Source organism: Scyliorhinus canicula, chromosome 15 (genome assembly GCF_902713615.1).
Source record: "Scyliorhinus canicula chromosome 15, sScyCan1.1, whole genome shotgun sequence".
NCBI classification, from domain to species: Eukaryota; Metazoa; Chordata; class Chondrichthyes; order Carcharhiniformes; family Scyliorhinidae; genus Scyliorhinus; species Scyliorhinus canicula.
In genome coordinates this window covers 119,722,870-119,750,382 of record NC_052160.1, presented here as the reverse complement: position 1 = coordinate 119,750,382, position 27,513 = coordinate 119,722,870, and the positions used below count along the sequence as shown (strand labels likewise).

At 47.0% G+C, this 27,513-nt stretch overlaps 1 protein-coding gene across 4 annotated transcripts in view; it reads left to right on the top strand.

The window, feature by feature from the left end:
* Positions 1-27,513, top strand: part of LOC119978507 (semaphorin-3D-like) — a 110,251-nt gene that overhangs the window by 19,668 nt on the left and 63,070 nt on the right. For all 4 annotated transcript variants that reach the window (XM_038820189.1, XM_038820188.1, XM_038820190.1 and 1 more), the window contains exons 2-5: positions 8,146-8,306; positions 10,423-10,482; positions 12,488-12,607; positions 25,775-25,868. In XM_038820189.1, the coding sequence (XP_038676117.1) occupies positions 8,146-8,306; positions 10,423-10,482; positions 12,488-12,607; positions 25,775-25,868 (435 nt within the window). The remainder of the gene's footprint in view (positions 1-8,145; positions 8,307-10,422; positions 10,483-12,487; positions 12,608-25,774; positions 25,869-27,513) is intronic.

Here is a 27,513-nt window from a genome sequence, read left to right as displayed (position 1 = left end):
TGACATCTTGATAGGCTGGGTACAGAGTGATATGGCACAAGGAAGTGCTGGGGTTTTTGGCCAAGGTTGGTATTATGACAGGTACAGGCTTGAAGGGCTGTTCCTGTCTTGTCTTCTTTGTTATAAGCCCGCTCACATGCCACAGAGGTTACTTATCCATAATTAAAGGATATTGATATTGGAATAGAAATGACTTAATACTCCGTGACAAGTTTAATTCATACCTAAAATGCTAGTGCAGCAACTTCACACCATTCTCTTTTTTTTTAAATTTAGATTACCCAATTATTTTTTCCAATTAAGGGGCAATTTAGTGTGGCCAATCCACCTACTCTGCACATTTTTGGGTTGTGGGGACGAAACCCACGCAGACACGGGGAGAATGTGCAAACTCCACACAGACAGTGACCCAGGGCCGGGATTCGAACCTGGGACCTCAGCGCCGTGAGGCGGTTGTGCTAACCACTAGGCCACCATGCTGCCCACTTCACACCATTCAATGCATTTCAAAGTACAAACTTCCGAATACTGATATGGGAATTATGTAATGTCAACATGAATACTTTAAAAAAAAATAAATTTGGATTACCCAATTATTTTTTCCAATTAAGGGGCAATTTAGCGTGGCCAATCCACCTAATGTGCACATTTTTGGGTTGTGGGGCGAAACCCACGCAGACACGGGGAGAATGCGCAAACTCCACACGGACAGTGACCTAGAGCCGGGATCAAACCTGGGATCTCAGCGCCGTGAGGCGGTTGTGCTAACCACTAGGCCACCGTGCTGCCCTCAACATGAATACTTAACCGCTGGGTCACAATCCTGGAACTCCCTTCCAAACAGCCCTGTGGAGGTACATAAAGTACATGGACTGTAGCAGCTCACCATTATCTTCTCATAGGGAAGTTTGGGATGGGGAATAAATTCTGGCTGAGCCAACAATGCCAATGAAAGAATAAATAAAAACAAAAGGGAGTCAAATTTTTGAATCCGTGCAGTGTGCTTTCCAACACGAGAAATCAATAGATGTGTTGTGAAAGAGAAAATACAAATTGCTTTGCACTTCACACATCTGTGCGTCCTTTCTTGGTTCTTGACTAATCTACAGTTAACACCATGTTTGGCATCATTTAGGTCAGAAATGCTGATATGTACTTAGATTAGTCTTTCTACACTTAATTAAAAAATCTGACAAGAGACCTGTTACCGGTTACGTCCTTTTGCACTCTCCCAATAGTGATGCAGCTAAAGCTAAGAAGTCAGCAAGTTTGGGAAGATAAAACTGTAATTGCAATTGCGATCTTTGACTCAAAGATATAATGCTCTTCCACTGTAACCACCCCAAATGGGGCAGTTCTTCAAATGTATATTTAATATTTAAGTTACAAAGTAGGGTCATTTTTCAGATGTAAAGCAATTATCAACGTTTAACAACAACTTGCATCTATACAACACCTTTAACCAAAAATATGTTGTGAGCGTGAGGAAATAAATGTTGGTACTGAGCCTGACAATGAAGTATTAGGGGAGGTGACCTAAAGCTTGATGAAAGAGGTACGTTTTCTGGGTTACCTTAAAGATGGAAAGCAAGATAGAGAGACAGAGAGGTTTGTCGTGGGAATTCCAGGCTGAGAGCCTATTGAAGGTTATTGGAGGAGCAATTAAAATCGGAGATGTGCAAGAGGCCAGAAGTGGAGGTAAACAAATCTCCAAGGGTTGTGGACTGGAGGAGATTTTGAGGTTTTCGAACACAGGATGAGATTTTCAAAATATTCCAAAATCAAGAACAGATGCTTTCACTCCAACACAATATTCTAAAAGCACAATACCATACATCGAGCCAGTGCTTGATATCATAGAATTTCCAATGTTAGAGATACTTTTGTTGTGTTGCATTTGCGATTAGCAGAATATTAGGCAGCACCTTTGTTTGAACTGCTCCTGTTAAACCTCTGACAACTAATTCGTGATGGAAGAGATCAGGGGCGAAATTCTCCGAACCCCCGCAGGGTCGGGGAATCGCCCATAAATCCCGCCCCCGCCGTGGCCGGAATTCTCCGCCACCTGGGAATCGGCGGGAGCGGGAATCGTGCCCCGCCAATCAGCGGGCCCCCCGCGGCGATTCTCCGGCCCGCGATGGGCCGAAGTCCCGCCGCTCTCAGGCCTCTCCCGCCGATGTGGTTTAAACCACCTCTGTGCCAGCGGGATTGGCAGCACGAGCGGGCCCCCAGGGTTCTGGGAGGGGGGTGCAGGGTGATCGGACCCCGGGGGGCGCCGCCACAGTGGCCTGGCCCGCGATCGGGGCTCACCGATCGGCGAGCGGGCCAGTGCCATGGGGGCACTCCTTTTCTTCCGCCGCCACCACGGCCTCCACAATGGCGGAGGCAGAAGAGACCCCCTCCACCGCGCATGCGCCTGTGGTGATGTCAGCGGCTGCTGACGCTCCGGCGCATGCGAAGACTCACGCCGACCTGCGAAGGCCTTTCGGCCAGCCCAGACGCCGGGCGGCGTGGCGCCAAAGGCCATTGGCGCCAGTTTTGCCGCCAGTCGGCGGAGCGGGAGCCACTCCAGCGGGGGCCTAGCCCCTAAAGGTGCAGAGAATTCCACACCTTTGGGGAGGCCCGACGCCGGAGTGGTTGGCGCCACTCCGCTACGCCGGGACCCCCCGCCCCGCCGGGTAGGGGAGAATTTCACCTCAGAAATCAATCTTTACACAGTTTTAGATTTGTGCACAAAATAAAGCTTAACAAACATAGAACACTGCACCCACCACTAATGCCAATAATTGTCTCTTTATCCATAGGATCCCTACAATGCAGAACGACACCATTTGGCCCATTAAGTCTGCATTGACCCTCCAATAGAGTACTCTATCTAGGCCAACTCCCCCATCCTATCCCCATAACCCTGCACATTAATCACGGTCAATACATTTAACCGGTCCACCTTTGGACTGTGGGAGGAAACTGGAGCACCCGGAGGAAACCCATGCAGACTGTGGGAGAACGTGAAAACTCCACACAGAGGACCAAGGACGGAATCAAACCCAGGACCCTGGCGCTTTGAGGCAGCAGTGCTAACCACTGTGTCCCCCTATTTATACCTATTTTGAAGTGGAAAGGGCTAATAGCTAATATGTGGAGTGCACCTATGACCCATGAATTAAGAGCTACATTAGCTACCAATTGAGATCAGCAAGCTGCATAAAAAGCTATACCTCTGACAATGCAGTCAGTAATCCCTTAGTACTGCATGGAGTATCAGCGTTACTCATGCTCAGGCCCTGGAAACGGATTTGAACTCCGAACCTTGTGACTCTGAGGCAAGAATTTAACTAATTCATTGAGCTACAGCTGATAAATAAACAGCACTTCCGATAGTGCAGCATTCCCTCCAATACTGTAAGCACGGATTGTATGCTCAAGTTCTGGAGTGGGACTTGAACGCACAATCGTGTAAATCAGAAGCAAGTATGTTGCCAGCTGAGTCACACCTGACACAGTTGTCACTTTATATGTGCACTAGTAATTATGCAATGAGTGGACCCTACCTGTATAGAGTTCACATGAATTTATAAAATCAAGCTCCCCCATGTCCAGTAACACTGCAAGTGAACTGACCCCAGCGTCTAGGGGTCGCCAGTCAAATTATTTCCAGACACATTATTCATTTATGCGTCTGACAATTGGTAACATTTGAAGGTCAATCTAAAGACAATGTTATATCCAACAAAGCTAGCATGAGGCAAAAGATGTTTGTGCAATATTAACCGAATCACATCTCAGTAAGATCAATGGTTGCTTCAAAATCTATATTCTTTGCCGAAACAACTTCAGCTCTTTCATTTCCACTGTTATTGATTGTGTTCTTTTATTGATCTTCACCTCCTTTAAATATCTTCTTCAGGGACTTTCAGTCAATTAAAAGTTAAAGCACTATTATTTTTTATATGTCTGCATGGTAGCACAGTAGTTAGCACAATTGCTTCACAGCACCAGGGTCCCAGGTTCGATTCCCGGCTTGGGTCACTGTCTGTGCGGAGTCTGCACATTCTCCCCGTGTCTGCGTGGGTTTCCTTCGGGTGCTCCGGTTTCCGCCCACAGTCCAAACATGTGCAGGTTAGATGGATTGGCCATGTTAAATTGCCCTTAGTGTCCAAAAAAAGGTTAGTTGGGGTTACTGGGTTATGGGGATAGGGTGGAGGTGTGGGCTTAATTAGGATGCCCTTTCCAGGGGCCGGTGCAGACTTGATGGGCCGAATGGCCTCCTTTTGCATTGTAAATTCTATGATTCTATGAATGGAAGATTCAAATTGAGGTTGAGGACCTGATGCCTGGATAAGTTCTTTTTTTTTTAAATTTAGATTACCCAATTATTTTTTCCAATTAAGGGGCAATTTAGCGTGGCCAATCCACCTACTCTGCACATTTTTGGGTTGTGGGGGCAAAACCCACGCAGACACGGGGAGAATGTGCAAACTCCACACAGACAGTGACCCAGAGCCGGGATCGAACCTGGGACCTCAGCGCCGTGAGGCGGTTATGCTAACCACTAGGCCACCGTGCTGCCCTTGCCTGGATAAGTTCTGAGTCACAACCTCGTGCTGCGTCTTCATTGCTTACACAATACTATCTTCAAATACGAATCCCGAATTGGAGTGGAGGTGAGCTCAGCGCCAAATTAGTGGTAACTTGTACAAGAGAGGAGGCAGCATTTTGGGAGGTCAGGGGTCGGGGCGCTCATGAATTGGCCAAAGGGCCAGCAGTGCTCTGCTAGGTCTCATAATAACAGTCCTGATGGCAAAATATTCCTGCTTTAAAGAATAGGGGCGCAATTCTCCGCTTCTCACGATGGGTCGGAGAATAGCGGGAGGGTGTTCCCGACATTTTTCACGCCCTCCCGCTATTCTCCCCCCCCCCCCCCCCCCCCACGGCCGCCCCACAACATGAATCGCTGCTCGCCATTTTTTACGGTGAACAGCGATTCTCCCAGGCCGATGGGCCGAGTTCCCAGGCCTTTACGGCCGTTTTTACAGCAGCAAACACACCTGCTTGCTGCCGTCGTAAAAACGGCCACAACATGCCCGTTCTGGGCTTCCAGGGCCCCGATTGGCACGGCAGTACCACGGCCGTGCCAAGGGGGGCATGGGCCCGCGATCGGTGGGCACCGATCACGGGCAGTGCGTCCGTAACGGACGCACTCTTTCTCCCTCCGCCACCCCGCAGGATAGGTCCATGGGGCGGCCGAGGGAGATGACGGCCCTGCGCATGCGCGGGTTGGAGCCGTCCAATCCGCGCATGCGCAGCTGACATCATCGTGCGCGTCAGCCGGCATGACGCTTGGCGCGCGGACTTAGCGACGGTCGCTAAGGCCGCGATGCCGTGCTTCACGGGGCCCCGCTGCTAGCCCTGCCCGGGGGGAGGGGGGGAGAATCGGGTCCCGGGAGGGGGCGCGGAGGCTGCCGTGAAACATGGCCAACTTCACGACAGCCTTTACGACTCGCCGCATTTGCGGAGAATCGCGCCCTAGGTGTGCAGCTCCCGGCACTGAAACTGTCAGCTGTAACATGCACCAAACCTCAATTTGAAAATTGCCTCCTGGCCCCCTCTGGCCCATTAACAAACTTGATCTTCTCCTGCAATTGCATATTCAGCCCAAGAGGACAATTTCACTCTCCGCATTCTGTAAATTTTCACTACATCTATCATTTGGGTTACTGCTGGTGAGTTTAATGTTACTCTGGCTTGCCTGCTATACTTTAGAAATGATTGTTATTGCTGCTACATAAATTTGTGTTCTCTTGTAAAGAAATGTGGCCCTTGAAAGAATGCTTGCCATGCCTATTGTGGCTGTAAGAAACACATCATTATGTTACAATTATTTTTCTCCTGAGATATTGCAGAGCATAAACATCACCGACTATAGTTGTGTCCCTGGAGGCAGAATGGAGTAAACCTGGAGAAAAACTGCATAAAGCTGCAACACAAAGAAACTTGGGGGTACTTGTGCACAAAACACAGAAAGCTAGCACACAGGTGCAGCAGGTCATCAGGAAGGCTAATGGAATGTTGGCCCTTATTTCAAGGGGTTTGGGTGTAAGAGTAGGGAAATCTTGCTGCAACTGTTCCAAGCACTGGTCAGACCACATCTGGAGCACTGTGAGCATAAGGACAGATATTATTTCATTGGAGGCAGTTCAATGAATAAAGAACAAAGAACAGGCCCCTTGGCCCTCCAAGCCTGTACCAGTCATGATACTACCCTTGGTCAAACCCTCAGTGCTTCCTTGTGCCGTATCCCTCTATACCCATCAAATCCATGCATTTGTCAAGATGCCTTTTCAATGCCGTTAATGTATCTGCTTCCACAACCTCCCCAGGCAATGCGTTCCAGGCACTCATGACCCTCTGTGCAAAAAAAACCTGCCTTACAGATCTCCTCCAAACTTTGCCCCACAGACCTTAAACCTATGCTCCCTGGTGACTGACCCCTCCACCTGCCCATCCACTCTATCCATGCCCTCATAATTCTGTAGACCTCTATCAGGTCATCCCTCAATGTCCATCGTTCGAATGAAAGTTCACTAGGATAATCCCTGGTAAGAAGGGATTGTCTTAATGGCAAAGGTTAAACAGGTTCGGACTCTACTCTTTGAAATTTAGAAGGAAGGGGCAGCACAGTGGTGCAGTGGTTAGCACTGTTGCCTCACAGCACCGATGACCTGGGTTCGATCCCAGCCCCGGGTCACTATCCGTGTGGAGTTTGCACATTGTCCCCATGTCTGCGTGGGTCTCACCCCACAACCCAAAAAGATGTCCAAGATAGGTGGATTAGTCACACTACATTTCCCCTTAATTAGAGTAATTGGGTACTCTAAATTAATAAAAAATAAATTTCGAGAATAAAAGATGATCTCATTGAAGCATATATGATTTTAAGGGGCTTGACAGGGTCAATGCTGAGAGGATGTTTCCCCTTATGGGAGAGTGTAGGACCAGAGGACATAGTCTCAGAATAAACGGGTGCCAATTTATGACTCAGATGAGGAGGAATTTCTTCTCTCAGAGGCTTGTAAGTCTTTGCAACTCCTCGCCACAGAGAGCTGCGGGGACAGCGTCCTTTTGTGTATGTTTAAGGCTGAGATAGATAGATTCTTGATTACTAAAGGGAATCAAGGGCTACGGTGAAATGGTAGGAAAGTGGGCATGAAGAATGTCGGATCAGCCATGATCCTAATGAATGACGGAACAGGCTCGAGGGGCTGAACGGCCTACTCTTGATCCTATTTCTTATGGTTTAATGGTCTCTATAAATGAGTATTAAAAAGCTTCCCTGATGATTTAGTAGTATAGGGACCACCTGAAATGTTGTCAAGTCGCACAATTCAGGAAGTCACTTGCTGTGTTCTGAGATAGCTCGTTAACTTAGGGGGCAGCAGGGTAGCATGGTGGTTAGCATAAATGCTTCACAGCTCCAGGGTCCCAGGTTCGATTCCCGGCTGGGTCACTGTCTGTGTGGAGTCTGCACGTCCTCCCGCTGTGTGCGTGGGTTTCCTCCGGGTGCTCCGGTTTCCTCCCACAGTCCAAAGATGTGCGGGTTAGGTGGATTGGCCATGCTTAATTGCCCGTAGTGTCCTAATAAAAGTAAGGTTAAGGGGGGGGGGGGTTGTTGGGTTACGGGTATAAGGTGGATACGTGGGTTTGAGTAGGGTGATCATGGCTCGGCACAACATTGAGGACCGAAGGGCCTGTTCTGTGCTGTACTGTTCTATGTTCTAACTTGTTTGAAATTATCATTATTGTCTTTTTGCCTCCAGCCCTCCCTTTAGATCATTAACTGTGGCAGCCCAGCAAACACATTGTGTGGGATCAAGTTGCAATTCTCTTTTTGCACGTATAATTTTACACAAGGAGAACTTTTTACTCCTCACAATTCTAGTTAGTTTGAATATGTTGCGGGATTTATTTTAATGCAGTCCACTTGAAAATGTACAACCGACTCAGTGAACACTACTCACACAAAATTTTGGCAGTGGAATTAACCTTAAGTGGCATTGTTCAAATGTGTCAAAGTCTATAAAAATGTTTTTTCCACATTCTTGGTGGTGATTCATATTTTCAATTTATATTGTTTTGGCCTGGCAGATACATTGATGAATGGCAGTTGTAAACCATTCCAGGGATCGGCAGAAAGTTCCAGTTTCCAGACCTTACTAATAGATGAAGAAAGAGGCAAACTTCTGGTTGGAGCTAAAGACCTGATTTATATTTTGAATCTGGAAAATTTGAACAAGGAACCTAAGAAGGTAAATAGCGACAAAGGAACCACGTGTAGATCTGATACATCAAAACGTGCAGAAAAATTGCATAGAAATCTGATTTGAAAAGAGAACGCTGCAGGAGTTCAATTTGAAGAAACTTGGAAGAGCTGATTTTCACTTGTTTTACCTGGCACGATAGTGACAGGAACGACCTTAAAATTGGATCAGTAGCCTTACTGTCCCTATCGCTGATGAAAACATTCAATAAACAAATGAATTTAATTACAGACAGCGCAATGTCCTTCCTGTAGGTCATTAGCCCATGACATAATCAGTTATCTTATTGTGAAAAGCAGCACTGACATTCATGATTAATGTTTCCACTGACCTTTCTTCAAATATAATTGGGTTGACGGGATACATTCGGTGTGGTATCTCATGGTGTATTTAGAGCGCCACAACATAATTTCCCACTGCACCATGGTAATGACACCACAAAGTGGGTTATTGTGAACATCACAGCACTGAAATACAGAAATCCCAACAGGAGAGACCAATACCAAATGCGCAGTCACCAGAAAAATCAATAGCATTTGCGAAACAAAAAATAACATCTGGGAAGGAGAGGACTTGAGGCTGGGGCGGAATCTTCAGGTTCAGCTTAAGCTTACAAATTCTCCAGCTTCTCTCCTTCTGTGCAATATACCGTAAATTAAATCATGTTACCCATTCCCAGGATTCAAATGGTGTGTGCATGTGGCAAGGATTCTGAGAGTTCCAGTTCAGCCTTAAACCTTAAGTGGGCATTCTAATTTTTGTGCTAATGTATAAGGCACGATTCTGCATGTACAGCACAAACAAGATTTATTACCCACATGGCCATGAATGTTTGCAGCTCCTCAATTGAGATGTTGCCACAAATTCACCACACTTAAGCCACAATGCTATTGATCATAGATTGTTCACCGTTCAGTTCAATTGTGCACTTCGTTGGTCATCGAGCTGTGTGCCCTGTTATTGCTTGGATTGTGCCTCTCGCAACAATATGTTCAATCAATGGCATCAAAGACTGCCTGCTCTCTTCTGAGAACTGGGAGGCCAGCAGGACAAGGGTGGGACAGGAGGTAGAATCATGGATTCAGCTCTGAGATTGCTTTACTGTTGAAAATAAATGACAAGTTTTAATAGGCTTGAAAGTTAAACTGCCACACCAGGGGGATACAGAAATGGGGTGGGGGATGGGGGAGACTTTTATTTTAAACAGCATACTTTTGAGGTGTAAGTAAAAACAGAAAATACTAGAAATACTCAGCATGTTTGGCAGCATCTGTGACGTGAAACAGAGTTAATTTTTTGAGTCCAGCATGACTCTTCAGGTTCAGAAAATGAATCATATTGGACTCGAAGTATTAACTCCGATTCTCTCTGCCCAGATGCTGCCAGACCAGCTGAGTACTTCCAGAAATCTCTGTTTTTATCTTCTGTATTTTATATCACAACATCTTGCTTTTCCTTTTCTGGGTGATTTTCTCTCAGAACTGTCGCTTAAAACTGTCATAGTCCAATGACGGGCTTAATGCCTGTTTTAAGGCCCACCTGGAACACTGGGCAGAATCAAATGCTGGGCCTTCTCTGCCCAGCGTGGATGCGACTAGCAAGCAGTCAAGGCAAAAAGGGTAAACGAGAGACAGAACAGTTTTTAAGTCTGTGGAGCCAGGAGGAGTGCTTTTTCTGACTCCATGGCACTTCTGATCCACATTGATCTCCCTCCTATAATCATCTTCCCTCACCTCCATCCCTTCACAATTAGCTAGTTACCAGTGAGTCAGGTAGTAAAATAGAGGACCCAATTGGAAAGTTGCATTGGAGATGTGACAAGCACCTGCAGTTTGCCTGACATACCAAGATCAGGCCTGAAGAGCAATTTTGGGTCATCCGTGGGTCATCCTTTCTTCGATTCCCTCCCTTCCCCACCAATCGCTGCCCCCACACTGCACCCAAGAACGCCCATTCTCCATGGCACAAAAACATTTAATCTTTTCTGTCCAGTGTGCTACTTTGCATACTTTGACAACCAGCTCAACAAGGAAAAGTTGAAAACACTTAATCTAATCGTGTTTTTCTTTCCTGTAGTTTTAATCTTTTTTATTTTCCTTGTCAGATTTATTGGCCTGCAGCTGAGGAGAGAGTGGAACTGTGTAAACAGACTGGAAAAAAAGAAGTAAGAAATCCCAACCGTTATTTTGTAATTTCCAAGCATTTAGTTTTTACATGCTTAAAAAATGTAGTGTTCATATTTGTTGTCATATTTTATATGTATTGAACAAATTGCTGCCATTTTATTATTTGAAGCAAAAGCATGAATTTCACAAAATTAATAACTGCCGTGAAGAATTTTTAAAAAGTGTTTCTGGAGTACCGTATTATTCTGTAAAGGAGGATTGTGAGGGCTGTGTACATCTGTCTCTGTGTGTGATGAATGTAATTAAGCTGGGAACTGAGTGTTTATAGAATTGGGACCATCAAAGGGCTAAGTATGAAAAACAGGCATTTGAAGTGAATAGGGCCAAGTTGGATATTCTACAAGTAGACACAACATGGGTACAAATTTGCATTGGGAGATAAGTGAGGATTTGAATTTTTGGCTGTTGAATTTCAAAGTGGGGTAAGAAAGAGTTTACAACTTGACAAAGGCCATAATAAATAAGACAAAGTTATTGAGCTTTATTTTACCCAAAAGTCATGGCCTTAAGAATTACCTAAAATGTTTTTATATTCTGAGAAAGATATATTTCAAAAAGGGATAAGGACAATGGTTTTAAAGGTGAAAGGGAAAAACATATTTACGGAAAGGTTGGGAGCTGTGTTGGGGGAGTGGCCATATAAGAGCCTGAAGTATGCTCTGTGACTTGTGACAAAAGACAGTAGCTTTTTGTAACCAGTCAGTTGTTTTCAGTAAGCAAGGTTTTGTTCTAAAGTTTTTCAGAGTGGGGAGGGAGAAAAATCCAGTGACATATTTGCTTTATAGCAACAGTGGGTGCCTTGTGGTAATATTACTGGACGTTTTATAAATTAAATGTCGATAGGGACTGTTGCCTAAAATTGTGTTTTTTGTGAGTTTAACCATGTAAGAAACTTCTGGGGAAATTTTCTGCAAGACTAATCTTTAACTGTGTAAATGTAATCTTATCTAAGTTTTCTTTTCTTTTGTTAATGATTGTTTTAATTCAAGATATTAAAATCTCCAAAAGTAGTATTGAAATTTGTGATTCCTGACTTCAGCACAATATATCTTCTTGTACTAAAATACAAATTGCAAACAGTTGTGATAGCTTGCCATGTTTCCCTTTGGAATTTGGTTAACCCACAATCACCACCTGCCATATCGTAACACTGCCATTTAAAAAAAAAATTAATATTGAAGAATAACAGTGTGATTTGCTACACTGCATTTAAAAATGTTCTCATTTCATGTTGTAAACTATATATTATGAGTTATAGCTGCTGGTTTACCCCAAACCAGATTAACTTGGCAGAGTATAGTGATACTCAAGTATTGGATGAAACCTAAATTTCTTAAGGCAATGTTGAAAGGCAGGTTTCTAAGGTGAATTCAGCAAGTGAACAGATTTTTACAATACCCCACAAATCTTTTATCAATTACAATGCTTCAAAGGTCTATAATTATATAAATAGAATGTAAATTAAAGAGAGATAAAGGAACAATATGAGCATTTGATTCAAATTTGAAACAGTTTTTTGTGATAAAAATGAAAACGGTTAACTTTAGTTAAATGCCAATCCTGCAATGTTCCCCAATTGTCAGGACCACTTATAAAATGGTGTCATTTGCCATACCACTATGCTGAAGATTTGGTGTCTTGATGGTAACACTGTTGTGAGCCTCCTAATAGTAGCCCAAAAGTGCCAATAACACTAACTTGGGAACAAGCAACCCAGTTTCAATCCCCACAACTGACTGTGGGGAAAGTGCAGGCCAGGATGGAACAGAAAGGGGAAAAACAGGGAAAATGAGCATTCATATTCTATCTTTTAAAAAAGTGCTCTTTCAAATGAAAATTACATGCACCGAGTCAACTCCATAGTCTCTTTATTGTCATGTATAATATTTGTGATGATAATATCGCACTTTTTAAAAATTGAGCGTGTGATAGAAATCCATACAGCTTTACTCTGAGACTAAACAATGCTGCTATTATTATCAGACAGAATGTGCAAATTTTATCCGCCTACTTCACAACTTCAATAAGACGCATGTCTATGCATGTGGTACGGGAGCTTTCCAGCCTATATGTGGATATATCGACCTGGGACCCCCTACAGAGGTATTGTATGATGACTTTACTGAAAATAATGGTTAACAGATGTTGCTGCAGCTAAAATATGTTCAAACTTTATTATTACCAAGTCCTGGTTACCCCCCCGGTGAAGTGGTCTTCTCACTGAGGTGCAAGTTTTTTAAATTAACGTGATAGAGATTCTGTTGAGACTAGTTTTAACCATGGAGCAGAATAAGAATTTTCAATACAAGACTTCACGATAAACTATCATTTTCTCACCAGCAGCAGGTTTCTGTATGTCTGTTCATCTCTGTATATTTTACAATTCAGAGCGTCCATACAATAGATTAACACTAGGGAAGAAAATTACCATTACCTAAACTTAGCTCTCTGCATTATAGAGAATCGATGGTGTCATCTGTTCGACAACCTCCATTGTCCTATTGCACAATTATCGATCAGGATTTTCCCAGCATAAAATGTGAAAATGGGAACCCCTGACATAAGCCCGAGATCCAGTTTATCTGGATTCCAGCCTAGTTTGTGGCCTTTCCCACTGCACTCCTGCCAGAGTTACAACACTGGAAGGTCTGATGAGTTTGGTCTCATAATGTTTATTTTGTGCAGTGTGTAGTATTTGTCTTTATTGTAAAGTCTGACACACAGCTGTAGCAATTGGGAGAAGTATTTTTGAGAGCACAAGTCATCAATGAAATCTTGAATGCAAGAGACAAGGGGCTTTTCACAGTAACTTCATTGCAGGGTTAATGTAAGCCTACTTGTGACAATAAAAGATCATTATTATTATGGTGTATTGTAATAATGTTGAAACTATACCAATGATTTTCTATCCATTTGAAATCAGTGGTTGGCAATAATGGACAGTGCACCAATACCTTTCTGATAAGCTGCTGTATCAGTAGTGTGGAATTTTGGAAGAATTTGCCCCACATTTATTAAAATTTGGCAATCCGCCAGTTCCATTCTCTACCACCATGATTTAGCCATGAGGACATGTTTTGGATGCACTATCATTGTACAATCAACATCCTAGTGTTTACTACTGATGAGAAACTGAACTGACTAGCCAGGTAAATACTTTGGCTGCAAAAGCAGGTCAGAGGCTAGGAATCCTGTGGCGAGTAACTCACGTCCTGACTATCCAAATCCTCTTCACCATCTACAAGTCAGGAGTGTGATGGAGTGCTCACCACTTGCCTGGATGAGTGCAGCTCCAACAACACGAAAGAAGCCCAACACCATCCAGGACAAAGCAGCCCACTTGATTGGCACCCCTTCCACAAACATTCACTCCCTCCACTACTGACAAACAGTGGCAGCTGGGTGTACCATCGACAAGAGGCACTGCAGGAACTCACCAAGGCTTTTTCGGCAGCACCTTCCAAACCCATGACCGCTATCATCTCAAAGGACAAGAACAGCAGACACATGGGAACACCCCACCTGGAAGTTCCCCTCCAAATCACTCTCCATCCTGACGTGGAAATATATTGCCATTCCTTCACTATCACTGGCTCAATATCCAGGAACTCCCTCTTTAACAGCACTGTGTGCTGCAGCAGTTCAAGAAGGGAGTTCACCACCATCTTCTCCAGGGCAAATAGGGATGGACAAAAAGTGCTGGCCTAGCCAGCAACACCTCATCTGGTAAATGAAACTATTGCACCGATTTACATATTGTGTCATGATCTCTGCATTACTCGTGGCTTTTATTTACCATGCAAAGTGGTTTAGCACAGGGCTAAAGAGCTGGCTTTTAAAGCAGACCAAGGCAGGCCAGTAGCACGGTTCAATTCCCGTACCAGCCTCCCCGAACAGGCGCCGGAATGTGGTGACTATGGGCTTTTCATAATAACTTCATTTGAAGCCTACTTGTGACAATAAGCGATTTTCATTTGATTTTCATTTCATTTCTTCAGACACAATTAATTTCTATGTCTCACAAAAATTGTATTGTGAAGTAGTAAATGCAATAGTTATGGTCAATAGCAAGAAAAGCCTTTAAAATAGATGTCAGTGTAGACGGAAATGCTTGCAATATTTAATACAACCCTCCTGTGGGTCCACTGTTTTGAGTTCCAGCATTCTTTAGTCATGTTGGTTGCATTTCCTTTTTGAGCTGGTTACTGATGGTTGCTGGGGATTCATTCTTTGGAGGGAATAAAATAAGTCTCAAAAGGAATGTCCAAGAGGAGCAGATTCACTGTAAGATATTACATAAGGATTTCTACATACTGATCAGGAAACAATTCAAACCATTACAGTCGAATGTTCCTGTGTTCTCAACTTCTGACAGCAAGGTTAGGCCAGTAATGCTTTGAAGTACTAAAGATAACTCCACACTGACACAAAATAATGCGAACTTGATGTTCCTGTATGGAATGCACGCACACCATTCTCATCTTGGCTTCCCACTTCTTCCTTCATAAAATAAACTTTCTGGCAGCAATGGGAGCAGTACACGGGGGACATATGCCTTTAAAACTGCAATAAATAATAAAGCTCTAAACTTAGGATAGTGAAGGGGGGACATTTAATTTTATAAATAGATTCTCCTACATTACATTTTCCCTTCATCAGCTGACAAATATTTCACAGTTCAATCTCTCTCTTTGCATGAACTCCAGCTCATGAGTTTAAACAGGTGAAGGATTTTACTTGAGGGTGAACTAAATATTTTTGGCTGCATTCTCTGTTTGGGAGCTGATTACACCAGTTTTACGATCCCCTTTAGGTCGCAAAGCAGAATGCAATTCAGTGTTCCACGCCATACAAGTTTATTGCATTGCTATCTTCCCCTGCACCGCAAATCTGCACTGATTCCCCCCCCCCCCCTCCCCGCCTCAGTACAAATCGGCCCCGATGCCCCCAACCGCACTGCAACCCTCTGATTGCCTAGTTGCCCCGCCCCACACCCACACCCAAGTTCGTGGGTGATCCAACCCCCTGTTGGAACCAACAATTCTACGGACACGTGCTTGTAGGATTAGAATAGCGGTTTTAATATACTCACAACAGAGCCAGCCGGTTAGCCATTGAACTTTCGGTGAACTGGCCGGCTGACCATGTGGCACTGAGCTTTTATACAGGAGCTTCCGGGGGAGGAGTCCTGGGCAGAGCCAAGGGAGAAGCCCCATACAACTCGAGCATTCCCAGAGCTACTCCCCCTGGAGGACAGGTAGTGCAACTGCACTTACAATACAGACACATGTATATACAGATTACAATCCAGTGTGAATCACATTCACCACATTCACCCCCTGTGAAAAATCGAGTCCAGCGGGGGTGGTGGCTCACAGATTTAGTCTGTCCGGTGGATGAATTGTTCTTTTTGATCTGCGGAGCACCGGGGTTGCAGCCTCTTGCGGTGGCTGGGTGGGTGTTGAGAGCTGGGGTACGGTGGCAGACTCCAGGGCGGGTCCCGTCCGAACATTATACACCTCTGGCTCGACCGGAGACTGGGGGCACTGGGGGTGGGCTGGTTCTGGCTCGTGGAACCGGTGGGGTGAGCTTGCGGAATCGGGGGCGCGAGGGGGCAGCAGCATAGGGAACGGGTAAGGGGTTCCTCAGCGGGGGTGGGCTGGATCCAGCAGGTGCCAGGTCCCGAAGGGATACTGTGTCCTGGCGACCGTCCGGGAACTCCACGAATGCGTACTGGGGGTTGGAATGGAGGAGGTGCACCTTTTCAACAAGGGGGTCAGTTTTGTGCCCCCTGACGTGCTTCCTCAGGAGGACCGGGCCTGGTGTCCTCAGCCACGCCGGAAGTGAGACTCCTGTGGTAGTGCCCCTAGAAAAAATGAAGAGTCGCTCGTGAGGGGTTTGATTTGTAGCTGTACAGAGGAGGGATCTGATTGCGTGGAGCGCGTCTGGGAGGACTTCTTGCCATTGGGAAACTTGGAGTTTTCTCCATTCTCCACGACGTAGCCGAGGATGGCCAGTCTGTTTGTGTGGAAAACGCATTTCTCCTTGTTATAAGTGAGATTTAATTTCTGTGCCGTTTGGAGAAAACGGTGGAGGTTGGCGTCGTGGTCCTGCTGGTCATAGCCGCAGATGGTAACATTGTCCAGATACGGAAACGTGGCCCGCAGCCCGTACTGGTCTACCATTCGGTCCATTGCTCGTTGGAACACCGAAACCCCGTTAGTGACGCCGAAAGGGACCCGGAGGAAATGGAAGAGGCGGCCATCGGCCTCGAAAGCCCTGTAGTTGCGGTCCTCCGGGCGGATTGGGAGCTGGTGGTATGCAGACTTCAGATCCAACGTGGAAAATAGCCGATATTGGGCGATCTGATTAACCATGTCTGCAATTCTGGGGAGGGGATACGCGTCTAGGAGCGTAAAGCGATTTATGGTCCGGCTATAGTCGACGACCATGCAAAATTTTTCCCCGGTCTTGACGACCACCACCTGAGCTCTCCAGGGACTATTACTGGCCTCTATGATCCCCTCACTGAGCAGCCGTCGGACCTCCGATCGGATAAAGACCCTATCCTGTAGGCTGTATCGCCTGCTGCGAGTAGCTACTGGCTTGCAATCTGGAGTGAGATTAGCGAAGAGCGGAGGGGGGGGGGGGGGGGGGGGGGGGGAGATGCGCAGCGTGGTTAGGCTGCAGATAGTGAGTGGGGGCAGGGGCCCACCGAAGCTGAGGGTGAAGCTCTTGAGGTTGCACTGGAAATCCAGGCCTAATAAGAGTGGCGCGCAGAGGTCGGGCAGGACATAAAGTTAAAATTTAGAATAACTAGCGCCTCGAATTGTGAGCGTAGCAACGGTGCGTCCTTGGATTTGGACTGAGTGGGAGCCCGAAGCGAGGGCGATAGTTTGGCTCGCCGGAAAAATAGAAAGCGAACAGCGTCTTACCAGCTCTGGATATATAAAGCTCTCGGTGCTCCCGGAGTCAAAGAGGCATGGCGTGCTGTACCCGTTGATCTGGACCTCTGCCATCGAACTTCGTAGGTGCTTGGGGCGGGATTGATCCAGGGTGACTGCGCTGAGTTGCGGGTAGTCGGCGGCTCGATCAGCTGAGCTGGAGTGGCCCCGTGATGACTGCCCTCTGAGTTCGTAGTCGTCGAGGTGAGTTTCAGAGTTTGAAGGGGATGGATCCCAAGATGGCCGCCCCCATGAGTCGCACATGGCCGGCCGCATGGAGGAGGATTGCCAAGATGGCCGGCCCCATGAGTCGCACATGTCGGGTGGGGGCGGAGTCGGCATACAGGCTGCAGCATTTTGGGGCCTGCAGGCCTGTGAATTCAGGGAACGGGTGCTTTGGCCCGTGGGAGGGTTAGAGGCTGGGGCTTTCTTCGCCAGACACACTCTGGCATAGTGTCCTTTTCGCCCGCAGCTGCTGCAGGTCGCGTTACGGGCCAGGCAGTGCTGCCGTGGGTGCTGGCTTTGGCCACAGAAATGGCAGGCTGGAACAGCCGAGTAGCTGGCTGGGGCAGCAGAGTAACTGGCTTTGGCAGCGCGGTAGCTGGGGATGGATTTGTTTATTGTCACGTGTACCGAGGTACAGTGAAAAGTATTTTTCTGCAAGCAGCTCAACAGATCATTCAGTACATTGGAAGAAAGGGAATTGAACAGAATTCAAGAAAGTACATGAGAATACATAATAGGGCTACACAATATATACAATGTAACTACATAAGCATTGGCATCGGATGAAGCAGACAGGGTGTAGTATTAATGAGGACAGTCCATAAAAGGGTCGTTTAGGAGTCTGGTGACAGTGGGGAAGAAGCTGTTTTTGAGTCTGTTCGTCCGTGTTCTCAGACTTCTGAATCTCCTGCCCGATGGAAGAAGTTGGAAAAGTGAATAAGCCGGGTGGGAGGGATCCTTGATTATGCTGCCTGCTTTCCCCCGGCAGCGGGAGGTGTAGATGGAATCAATGGATGGGAGGCAGGTTCGTGTGATGGACTGGGCGGTATTCACGACTCTCTGAAGTTCCTTGCGGTCCTGGGCCGAGCAGTTGCCATACCAGGCTGTGATGCAGCCCGAGAGGATGCTCTCTATAGTGCATCTGTAAAAGTTGGTAAGGGTTAATGTGGACATGCCAAATTTCCTTAGTTTCCTGAGGAAGTAAAGGCGCTGTTGTGCTTTCTTGGTGATAGCGTCGACATGAGTGGACCAGGATAGATTTTTGGTGATGTGCACCCCTAGGAATTTGAAGCTGCTCACCATCTCTACCTCAGCTCCGTTGATGCTGACAGGGGTGTGTACAGTACTATGCTTCCTGAAGTCGATGACCAGCTCTTTAGTTTTGCTGGCATTAAGGGAGAGATTGTTGTCATTGCACCACTCCACTAGGTTCTCTATCTCCCTCCTGTATTCAGACTCGTCGTTGTTCGAGATCCGGCCCACTATGGTCGTATCGTCAGCAAACTTGTAGATGGAGTTGGGGCCGTGCGGCACAGGCTTGGGGGGGGACTGTTGATCGGGGGTCCACGATGAGGTCGCGGGGTCCGCAGGAAACGAGGTGAGGCTGCGGAAGGAAACTTCCATAGTGGTAGCAGCCTCCACAGTAGTGTTTAAGTCCTGGGCCCCCTTTTCTAGCAGTCTTTGGCGCACATAGTTAGACCTAAGGCCCACCACGAAAACGTCCCGCACAGCAAGCTCCCTATGTTCCGCCGCGGTAACGGCTTGATAATTACAGTCATTGGAAAGATTGTTCAATTCCCTTACAAACTCGGTTAGCGTTTCTGTAGGCCGCTGACGGCGGGTCGTAAACACGTGGCGTGCATAAACCTCGTTAATGGGCCTAACGTACATTTTGTCCAATATCGCCAGCGCTGCGGTGTAAGAACCGGCCGGATTTAACTGTGTGGATATTCTGTGGCTTACCCTCGCGTGCAGTAGGCTGAGTTTTTGTTCCTCCGTTGTTCTGGCGGTGCTGGCTTCTGCCAGGTAGGCTTTAAAACATCTCAGCCAGTGGGAAAAAATTTCCTTAGCCTCTGCATCCTCTGGGTCGAGTTCTAGGCGTCCGGGCATGAGGGCTGCTTCCATGATTTCTTCGACTGTTTCCTGAGTATATTAAATTGTTGGAACCAACAATTCTACGGACACGTGCTTGTAGGATTAGAATAGCGGTTTTAATATACTCACAACAGAGCCAGCCGGTTAGCCATTGAACTTTCGGTGAACTGGCCGGCTGACCATGTGGCACTGAGCTTTTATACAGGAGCTTCCGGGGGAGGAGTCCTGGGCAGAGCCAAGGGAGAAGCCCCATACAACTCGAGCATTCCCAGAGCTACTCCCCCTGGAGGACAGGTAGTGCAACTGCACTTACAATACAGACACATGTATATACAGATTACAATCCGGTGTGAGTCACATTCACCACACCCTCCCCCCCCCCCCCCCGGGACCCTTGTAATAGGGAGACCCCTTCCTCCCCCAAGGACCCCTGTAATAGGGAACCCCCCCACCGCAGCAGGGACCCCTGTATTGGAAGGACCTCCCAGGGACCCCGATAATAGGAGGCTTTGCCAGGCACCCTGTAAGATGGGAAACCCCCAGAGGGGCCTCTTGCCAAAAGGACCCCCACCACAGACCCCCCCTTCCACAAACAGCCCCCCCACCCACACACACACACACACACAGAACCCGCCCCCCCGCACCCCCACACACACACCCTCTCCCCCCCATCCCCAGAAAAGGGACTCGTGTCTGGAAGCTAGAGAGCAGTCCAGACAGGGGCAGTGGGAAACTTTATAACTGTAAAACTTACCTTGCAGCTCTAAGTGTCCATTCCTCGAAGGAGAGCAGCTGTACCTGTGTCTGGTTCCCACAGATATATTAGCTGCAAGCCATTCATTGCTGAGTGATATGTATGCAATTAAAACCTTAACCGTTTCTCCTCTCCGCAGTAGTATTTAACGAACAAAGCTCCGTCGGCCCTACTGGAACTGGGGCCTGCCGGAGGTCAAGGTGCTTCATACCCTCTCATCTAGACACTGCTGCACTGAGCCCATGGCTAGAGCAACAGGTCCGAGTACAGATTCAACTGCCACTGTGCGTTCCACTGGAGCTGGCTCTCCAGACGGCCTACACCTTTTCCATGGAGGTAACTAAGTGCTCTCATTCCAGAGCCATGACTCAGACATTATGTGGAAGGACTCCTCCAGCCTTTGGCCGTGTATGGCCTCTGACACCATCAGATGTTCCCCTGCCTGTCTCTGCAGCTCCAACCTCCCTTGTGGATCAGAACAGAGGCACCACAATTACAGGAGGCTTATCATGGGCCTGGTAGCCAACAGCCAGAATATCCAAGTGCCAGAGACCTTGGCTGTCACTTCCTCCAACAGCTGTGGACTCATGTCTGTGATGTGCCCACCAGATAGTGACTCTGGGTGTGAGGTACACGCACACACCGAGGTTAATGTATCTGCACTGGTGGAAAGTGCAGGTGAGCGCCATGGTGGTGTATCCTCTAACAGTTCTGAGGCAATATGCAGTGTCTACATAGTGCCTCTTACCCTGACAGAGCACAACAGATTGTTCATCCTTTTACATATTGGTTAGCACTGCCTCCTCACAACATCAGTGACGCGGGTTCGATTCCAACCTTGGGTACTGTCTGTGGGCAGTTTGCACATTCTCCCCTAGTTTGGGTGAGTTTCCTCCGGTTTCCTCCCACAGCCCAAAGGTTGCTCCGGTTTCCTCCAACAGCCCAAAGGCGTACAGGTTAGGTGGATCGGCCATGCTAAATTGCCCCTTAGTCTCCAAAGATGTTAGATGCAGCTTAGTGGGGATAAGGGGATAGTGCGGGGGAGTGGGTCTAGGTTGGATGCAGATTCGGAGGGTCGGTGAAGAATCGATGGGCCAAATGGCCTCCTTGTGCACTGCAGGAATTCTATGGAATCATCCACTTCACCCAGCTCCTGGACAAGGCCCAAGGGTGCTAACCTCCATTACGACCTCCATTCAGGCTGCTTTGATCAGATGGGAGTGGCCCCTGGTGCCACCCCTGAGAAACAGGAACTCCTGCCTTTCCTGAATGACCTGGAGGAGAACCTGTAGGGAAGCTTCGCTGAATCATGGGGCCATTTGTTGTCTGCCATGTGACGTGATGGTAACAGCAATAGGTTTTCCACAGGGGTTGAAAGAGTGTCCAGACCAACAGCCTGATTCCCAACAAGCTCCAGGCTTGTGGGGAATAAATGCATGTTCAGATGCCCTTTAGATATGATCCTGGTCCTGCTACCCCTGGAGGTAACGGTAAGGGTGCCAACTTCCTGTCTGCCCTCACCACATGATTCATTGCACAACTCACCCATGCATAGTTAATTGGCTGACCTTCACATGACACCTGCCGCTCTGTCCCGGAGAAGGAGCGTCGCTCATTTCCGACCACTGCCAAACTTATACTCTGGACTGGAAGATTCTACTCAATGAAATTATTTCCTCTGGTGGGGGAAATCCAGAACGGAAGGGTCTAATCTTAAAATGAGAGCTAGGTCCTTTATGAGCGAAGGCAGGTTTATGGGGTTGAGATACAGTTCAACCACAGTCTCGTCCTGTCCAGTATTCCAAGATGACAGCTTTTTGATCCAGGACATTTTCTTATCAGATGCCACCAAGGCCATAGAACTTTCTTCCTTCCTCTGTAATGCAGATAGCAGTGGGAGCAACATATCCTGCAGCTGACAACACATCAACTACATCAAAGAGCCTATTGCATAGCTCCAAGCAACCTGAAAATTTATTCTTTTCCATTTTTGACACATTGTGACACAGGTCACAGTTGTTCTCTTTCCAAGAATGGACATGTGGTGCTTCCAGGTAAGTGTTACAATTCCTATGTCTGTCACCGCACTTGTCTGGGATGCTCCCTAGCTTCCAGACAGGGGGCTTTTCTCGGGGGGGGGGGGGGGGGGGGGGGTCTGTGGAGTGGGTCTCTCTAGTTAGGGCATCCCTTTGGGGGTTTCTATAGTTTTTTTTAATAAATATTTTTATTCTCCTCCTTTTTCACATTTTCATCAAAGGCAGCACGGTAGCATAGTGGGTAGCACAAATGCTTCACAGCTCCAGGGTCCCAGGTTCGATTCCGGCTTGGGTCACTATCTGTGCGGAGTCTGCACATCCTCCCCGTATGTGCGTGGGTTTCCTCCGGGTGCTCCGGTTTCCTCCCACAGTATGCAGGTTAGGGGGATTGGCCATGATAAATTGCTCTTAGCGTACAAAATTGCCCTTAGTGTTGGGTGGGGTTACTGGGTTATGGGGATAGGGTGGAGGTGTTGACCTTGGGTAGGGTGCTCTTTCCAAGAGCCGGTGCAGACTCGATGGGCTGAATGGCCTCCTTCTGCACTGTAAATTCTATGATAAATTCTATGATAAAAATAAGAACAAATTCAATGGCAATCCCCTACCCAACAGTCCCCTTATCCCACCCACCCTCAAACAGCTCCCAACATTTTGAATACAAAACACCAATGAAAAAGAATCATCAATAACTTATACATTCCAAACTCCTCCCCCCTCACAACCCCCCCACCCTAATGTTCGATTCCAAACCAATTCATGAAAATGCATGATGGACAAGGCCCATGAGTTGTGGAACCCTTCCAACCTCCCCCTCAACTTGAACTTTACTTTCTCGAGCGTTAAAAACTCCAGCAGATCCCCCCACCACGCCGAGGCACAGGGCGGAAAAGCCGACCTCCACCACAACAGAATCCGCCTTCGGGCGATTAGCGAGGCGAAGGCCAAGACATCTGCCTCCACATGCGCTTCCAACCCCGGCTGATCCGACACCCCGAATATGGCTTCTAGGGGACTCAGCTCGAGTCCCATGTGCACCGCCTTTGGGATTACCTTAAAGAACTCCCTCCCATACCCCTCCAGTTTTGGACACGACGGAAACATATGAACGTGATTAGTAGAGACCCCCCACACCGTTCAGAAACCTCTTCCACCGCCTCAAAAAAATCAGCTTATCCTCGCCTCTTGTGAGGTGTGCCCAATACACCACCTTCAACTTTATCAGCCCCAACCTCGCGCACGAAGTTGACGCTTTCACCCTCCAGAGCACCTCACACCATGACCCTTCCTTAATATCCTCCCCCCAACTCTTCTTCCCACTTCGCCTTCACCCTCTCCAGCGATACCTTATCTTCCCCCAGAATCACCCCATAAATCACTGACACCACTCCCTTCTCCATTCCCCCCATATCTCTTCCAACAACGTGGGAGCCGGCGCCATCAGAAAGCTTTGTACCTCCTTCCTGGCAAAATTTCAGACCTGTACGTATCTAAATATCTCCCCCTGCTCCAACCCTTATTTCTCCCCCAGCTCCTCCAACTTCGCAAACCGGCCTCCCAGAAACAAATCCTATAATCTCCTAACTCCCCTCTCCTCCCATCTCCAAAACTTCCCATCCTACCTTCCTGGCTCGACTCGAATCTATGATTCCCTCAAATTGGCATTTCCCTTGACCCCGCCCACAACCTGAAGTGGTGGACCTCGCGATGGGCCAAGGGGGTAACTCCTTAAGGGAGTTTCCCCAAAGTCCTTCTGAGGGCCACCCTCTCCCATAATACACGAACAGCCCACTCCTCCTTCTCCAGATGCCCCCACCACGGAGACCTCCAAGAGAACCCCTCAACTGCCTCCAGATCTTCAGCGTTGCCACCACCACGGGACTCCCTGAATATTTCCCGGGACCATGGGGAGCGGTGCTGTTGTCAACGCCCTTAACCCCGACCCCCTGCATAGACGCTCCTCCAATCTAACGCACTGGAAGTCCCCCACTCTAACCCAGCCCCTCACCAACACTCCTGACTGCCGTCCCCTCTGCAACAACACCTTCTTAATCCCAGCCACCTTCCCCCTCCTCAAATGAACGAGGTAATCATCTCTATTTCCTTAAAAAACGCCTTTGATAAAAAGATCGGCAAGCATTGATAAATGAATGGGTTTCTACAGTTAAGGGGGGTCTTTGTGAGGGTTCACTCTAGTTAGAGGGTCTGTGGGGGGTTCATTTAGTTAGGGGGTCCCTGCAATGGGGTTGCCCTATTAAGGGGGTCCCTGCAATGGGGTTGCCCTATTAAGGGGGTCCCTGCAATGGGGTTGCCCTATTAAGGGGGTCCCTGAAAGAGGGGATTCCTGGGGATCTCCCAATTAAGAGGGTGCCTTTGGGCTCCCCCTATTGAGGGGTTCTCTTGGAGGTCTCCGTGGTGGGGGCATCTGGAGAAGGAGGGGTGGGCTGTTCATGTATTATGGGGAGAGAGTGGCCCTCAGAAGGACTTTGGGGAAACTCTCTTAAGGAGTTACCCCCTTGGCCCATCGCGAGGTCCACCACATAAGGCTCACGGTGGTGAGGCCTTTTGTGATTCCCACCCAAATGATTCCTGGCCCAGAGAGCGGAGAATCACGGAAGTCCGGAGACTAGGGTACTGGATCGTTTAAGTGGATTAATTTACATCCTCCTGCTGATGCACGGGCACATACCCCGATACCGCCGCCGGTGGGGTTTGGAACGTCGGAAATGGATCAGTGCCAATTTCCGCTCCCATTGGGAAACATGCTCCGGGCATCTGGGACGAAGAACTCACCCCATTATATTTCACAAGCTGCCAAGTTGCTATTGCCAATTAATGAAACCTGAGTAATAAATGTTAACATTAATTTTTTGCACACAAAATGCCATAGGAAGCTATGCGGACAACCTGTTGCACAGGAACATTAAAAATATTCAGTAATGTAAACTACGATTTAAGCTGTGATTTTGAAACAGTTGACGATCTTGAAACTTATATGTTGTACCAGGGAAGAAGTGGGAACCGTTGGACAAGCCTGGCCTTAGACATGCTACATTTAAGAGTGTTAAGCATTTTTGTTTCTCCCACTCAATCGGTCAGCTGGCTGTTACTGGTAATGGGATGCAGAAGTTAGTAACCTGAATTGCAATAAAAGATATATTATAAGGCTGTTAAATCATAATAATCCTATTGGTCTTGACGGTAGTTAACAACATGCGGTTAATAGTTTGTCTCTCAATACTTACGTTCCTGTTTATCCATAAAATTCCATTAACATGTTTTAACATGGTTTACTCTGGGACCAGTGAAAATCGTTGAACGTCACTTCATGTTCTTTTTAACTCTGCACCTAATTTCGTAGACTGCGAGACTTTGAAACACAACTGATTAATTTTTGGTTGTATCTGATCTCTAAAATATCTTGTAACTTCACTAACAGGAACTTTCGTTGAAGCTTGACCTTAAAACTCTGGAGTCTGGAATATTGAAATGCCCTTACGATCCCATCCAACCTTTCACGTCCGCCCTCATAGGTAAGACAGTTGCACGTTGCTGAGCACTTGAACTGAAGATGTTGGATGAATGAATTCCTGCTTTTGATATGGGCCAAACACACTACGATCGGCCTGTAAAGATTAGTTATTTGGTTTACGTTTAGCTTTGTCAAAATCATGCAGGTAAAATATTGCTTCCGAAATAGATTTTACTCAAAAACGAACTTCTCGAAAAAACACTTATTTGTGTATAACTCAAAAGACAGGATGAAAATGATCTCTTACGCAATGACAGTGGACAGCTTAAATGATTTTAATCGATGTGCCTTCAGACCATCTGTTTGCATTTTTCGCCAAGTTCTTATTCTGTGGGTCAGCACAACCATTTGCAGTGAAGTATATCATGCGCTAAACACTACATTTCACAAAAGAAGTTCCATTGTACAGCATCAAGTCTCAGGAATTCAACATGGGGCTGCCACAACAGCAAGATTACATGTGGCTCCAGTTAATCGTATATGATTACCAACTGACTGACTACATTTACATCATGTTTTATCTTTTTGCTGAGCACATGAACTGTGTCCCACTGTAAAACCTAGTCAATAGTCAATTCTCTGAAGATAATAAATGTCATTATGTTAGAACACCCTCAAAGAATTTGTAGATAATTGTCAAGGGGGAAAATAATAATTTAGACAGGCTTCTCCTAAATCACTGCTGATTCCCTAACAGGACATTTTTATTTGGTCCCAGGTTTCTTACACCCTCACAACATGCATTTGACACTTGCAGTAATGTTGAAACAGGAGCTGCTGTTACATTGACCTGGAGTTTCCCTGGTATGCGTTATTTTGGCACAATCCCCCTTATAGCAGTGTAACTAATTCTATTTACAACTCCTCAGATAATGAAGCAGCCAATATTGATGATAACACAAATGCCAGGTAATATCGAACAAGAGAGGATCTACCGATTTTTCCCTTCCACCCCCCTCCCCCAACTTCTCACCATATCTCCCACCCCCACATCAATTTCCTGGGCAGGCACCATTAACCACAAACTTAGCTACATCAGTGTGGTGATTGGCGCTTTAAGGGCAACACAGGTTGTGTGACTCTTACTCTGCTGTGTTGCCGTTAAGGAGTCAATCACCACAATCAGCCACATAAATACTGTGGCTGCAAGAGCAGGTCCGATGCTAGAAATTCTGCAATTAGTTACTCACCTCCTGACTCCCCGAAGACTTTCTACCTTCCACATGGTGCAAATCGAGAGTGTGATGGAAAACCAACACCCCACCCCAATTTACCTGGATCAGTGCAGTTCAAACAACACTCAAGCTCAATCCCATCCAGGACAAAGCAGCCAGTTTGATTGGTACCCTATTTACTACCTTAAACATTCATTCCCTCCACCACCAATGCACTGGCTGCAGTGTCTACCATTTACGAAATGCACTGCAGCAACTTGCTAAAGCTTCTGCAAAGCACCTTCCAAACCCCTTACCAATAACACCTAGAAGAATGAGGGCAGCAGACACATGGGAAAAGCAATACCTACAAGATCCCCTCCAAGTCACACACCACCTTGGTAATATAGTGCTTTTCTTCATTATCATCATGTCAAAATCCTGGAACTCACTAACTGCGCTGTTGCTGTATCTGCATCACACGGGCTGCAG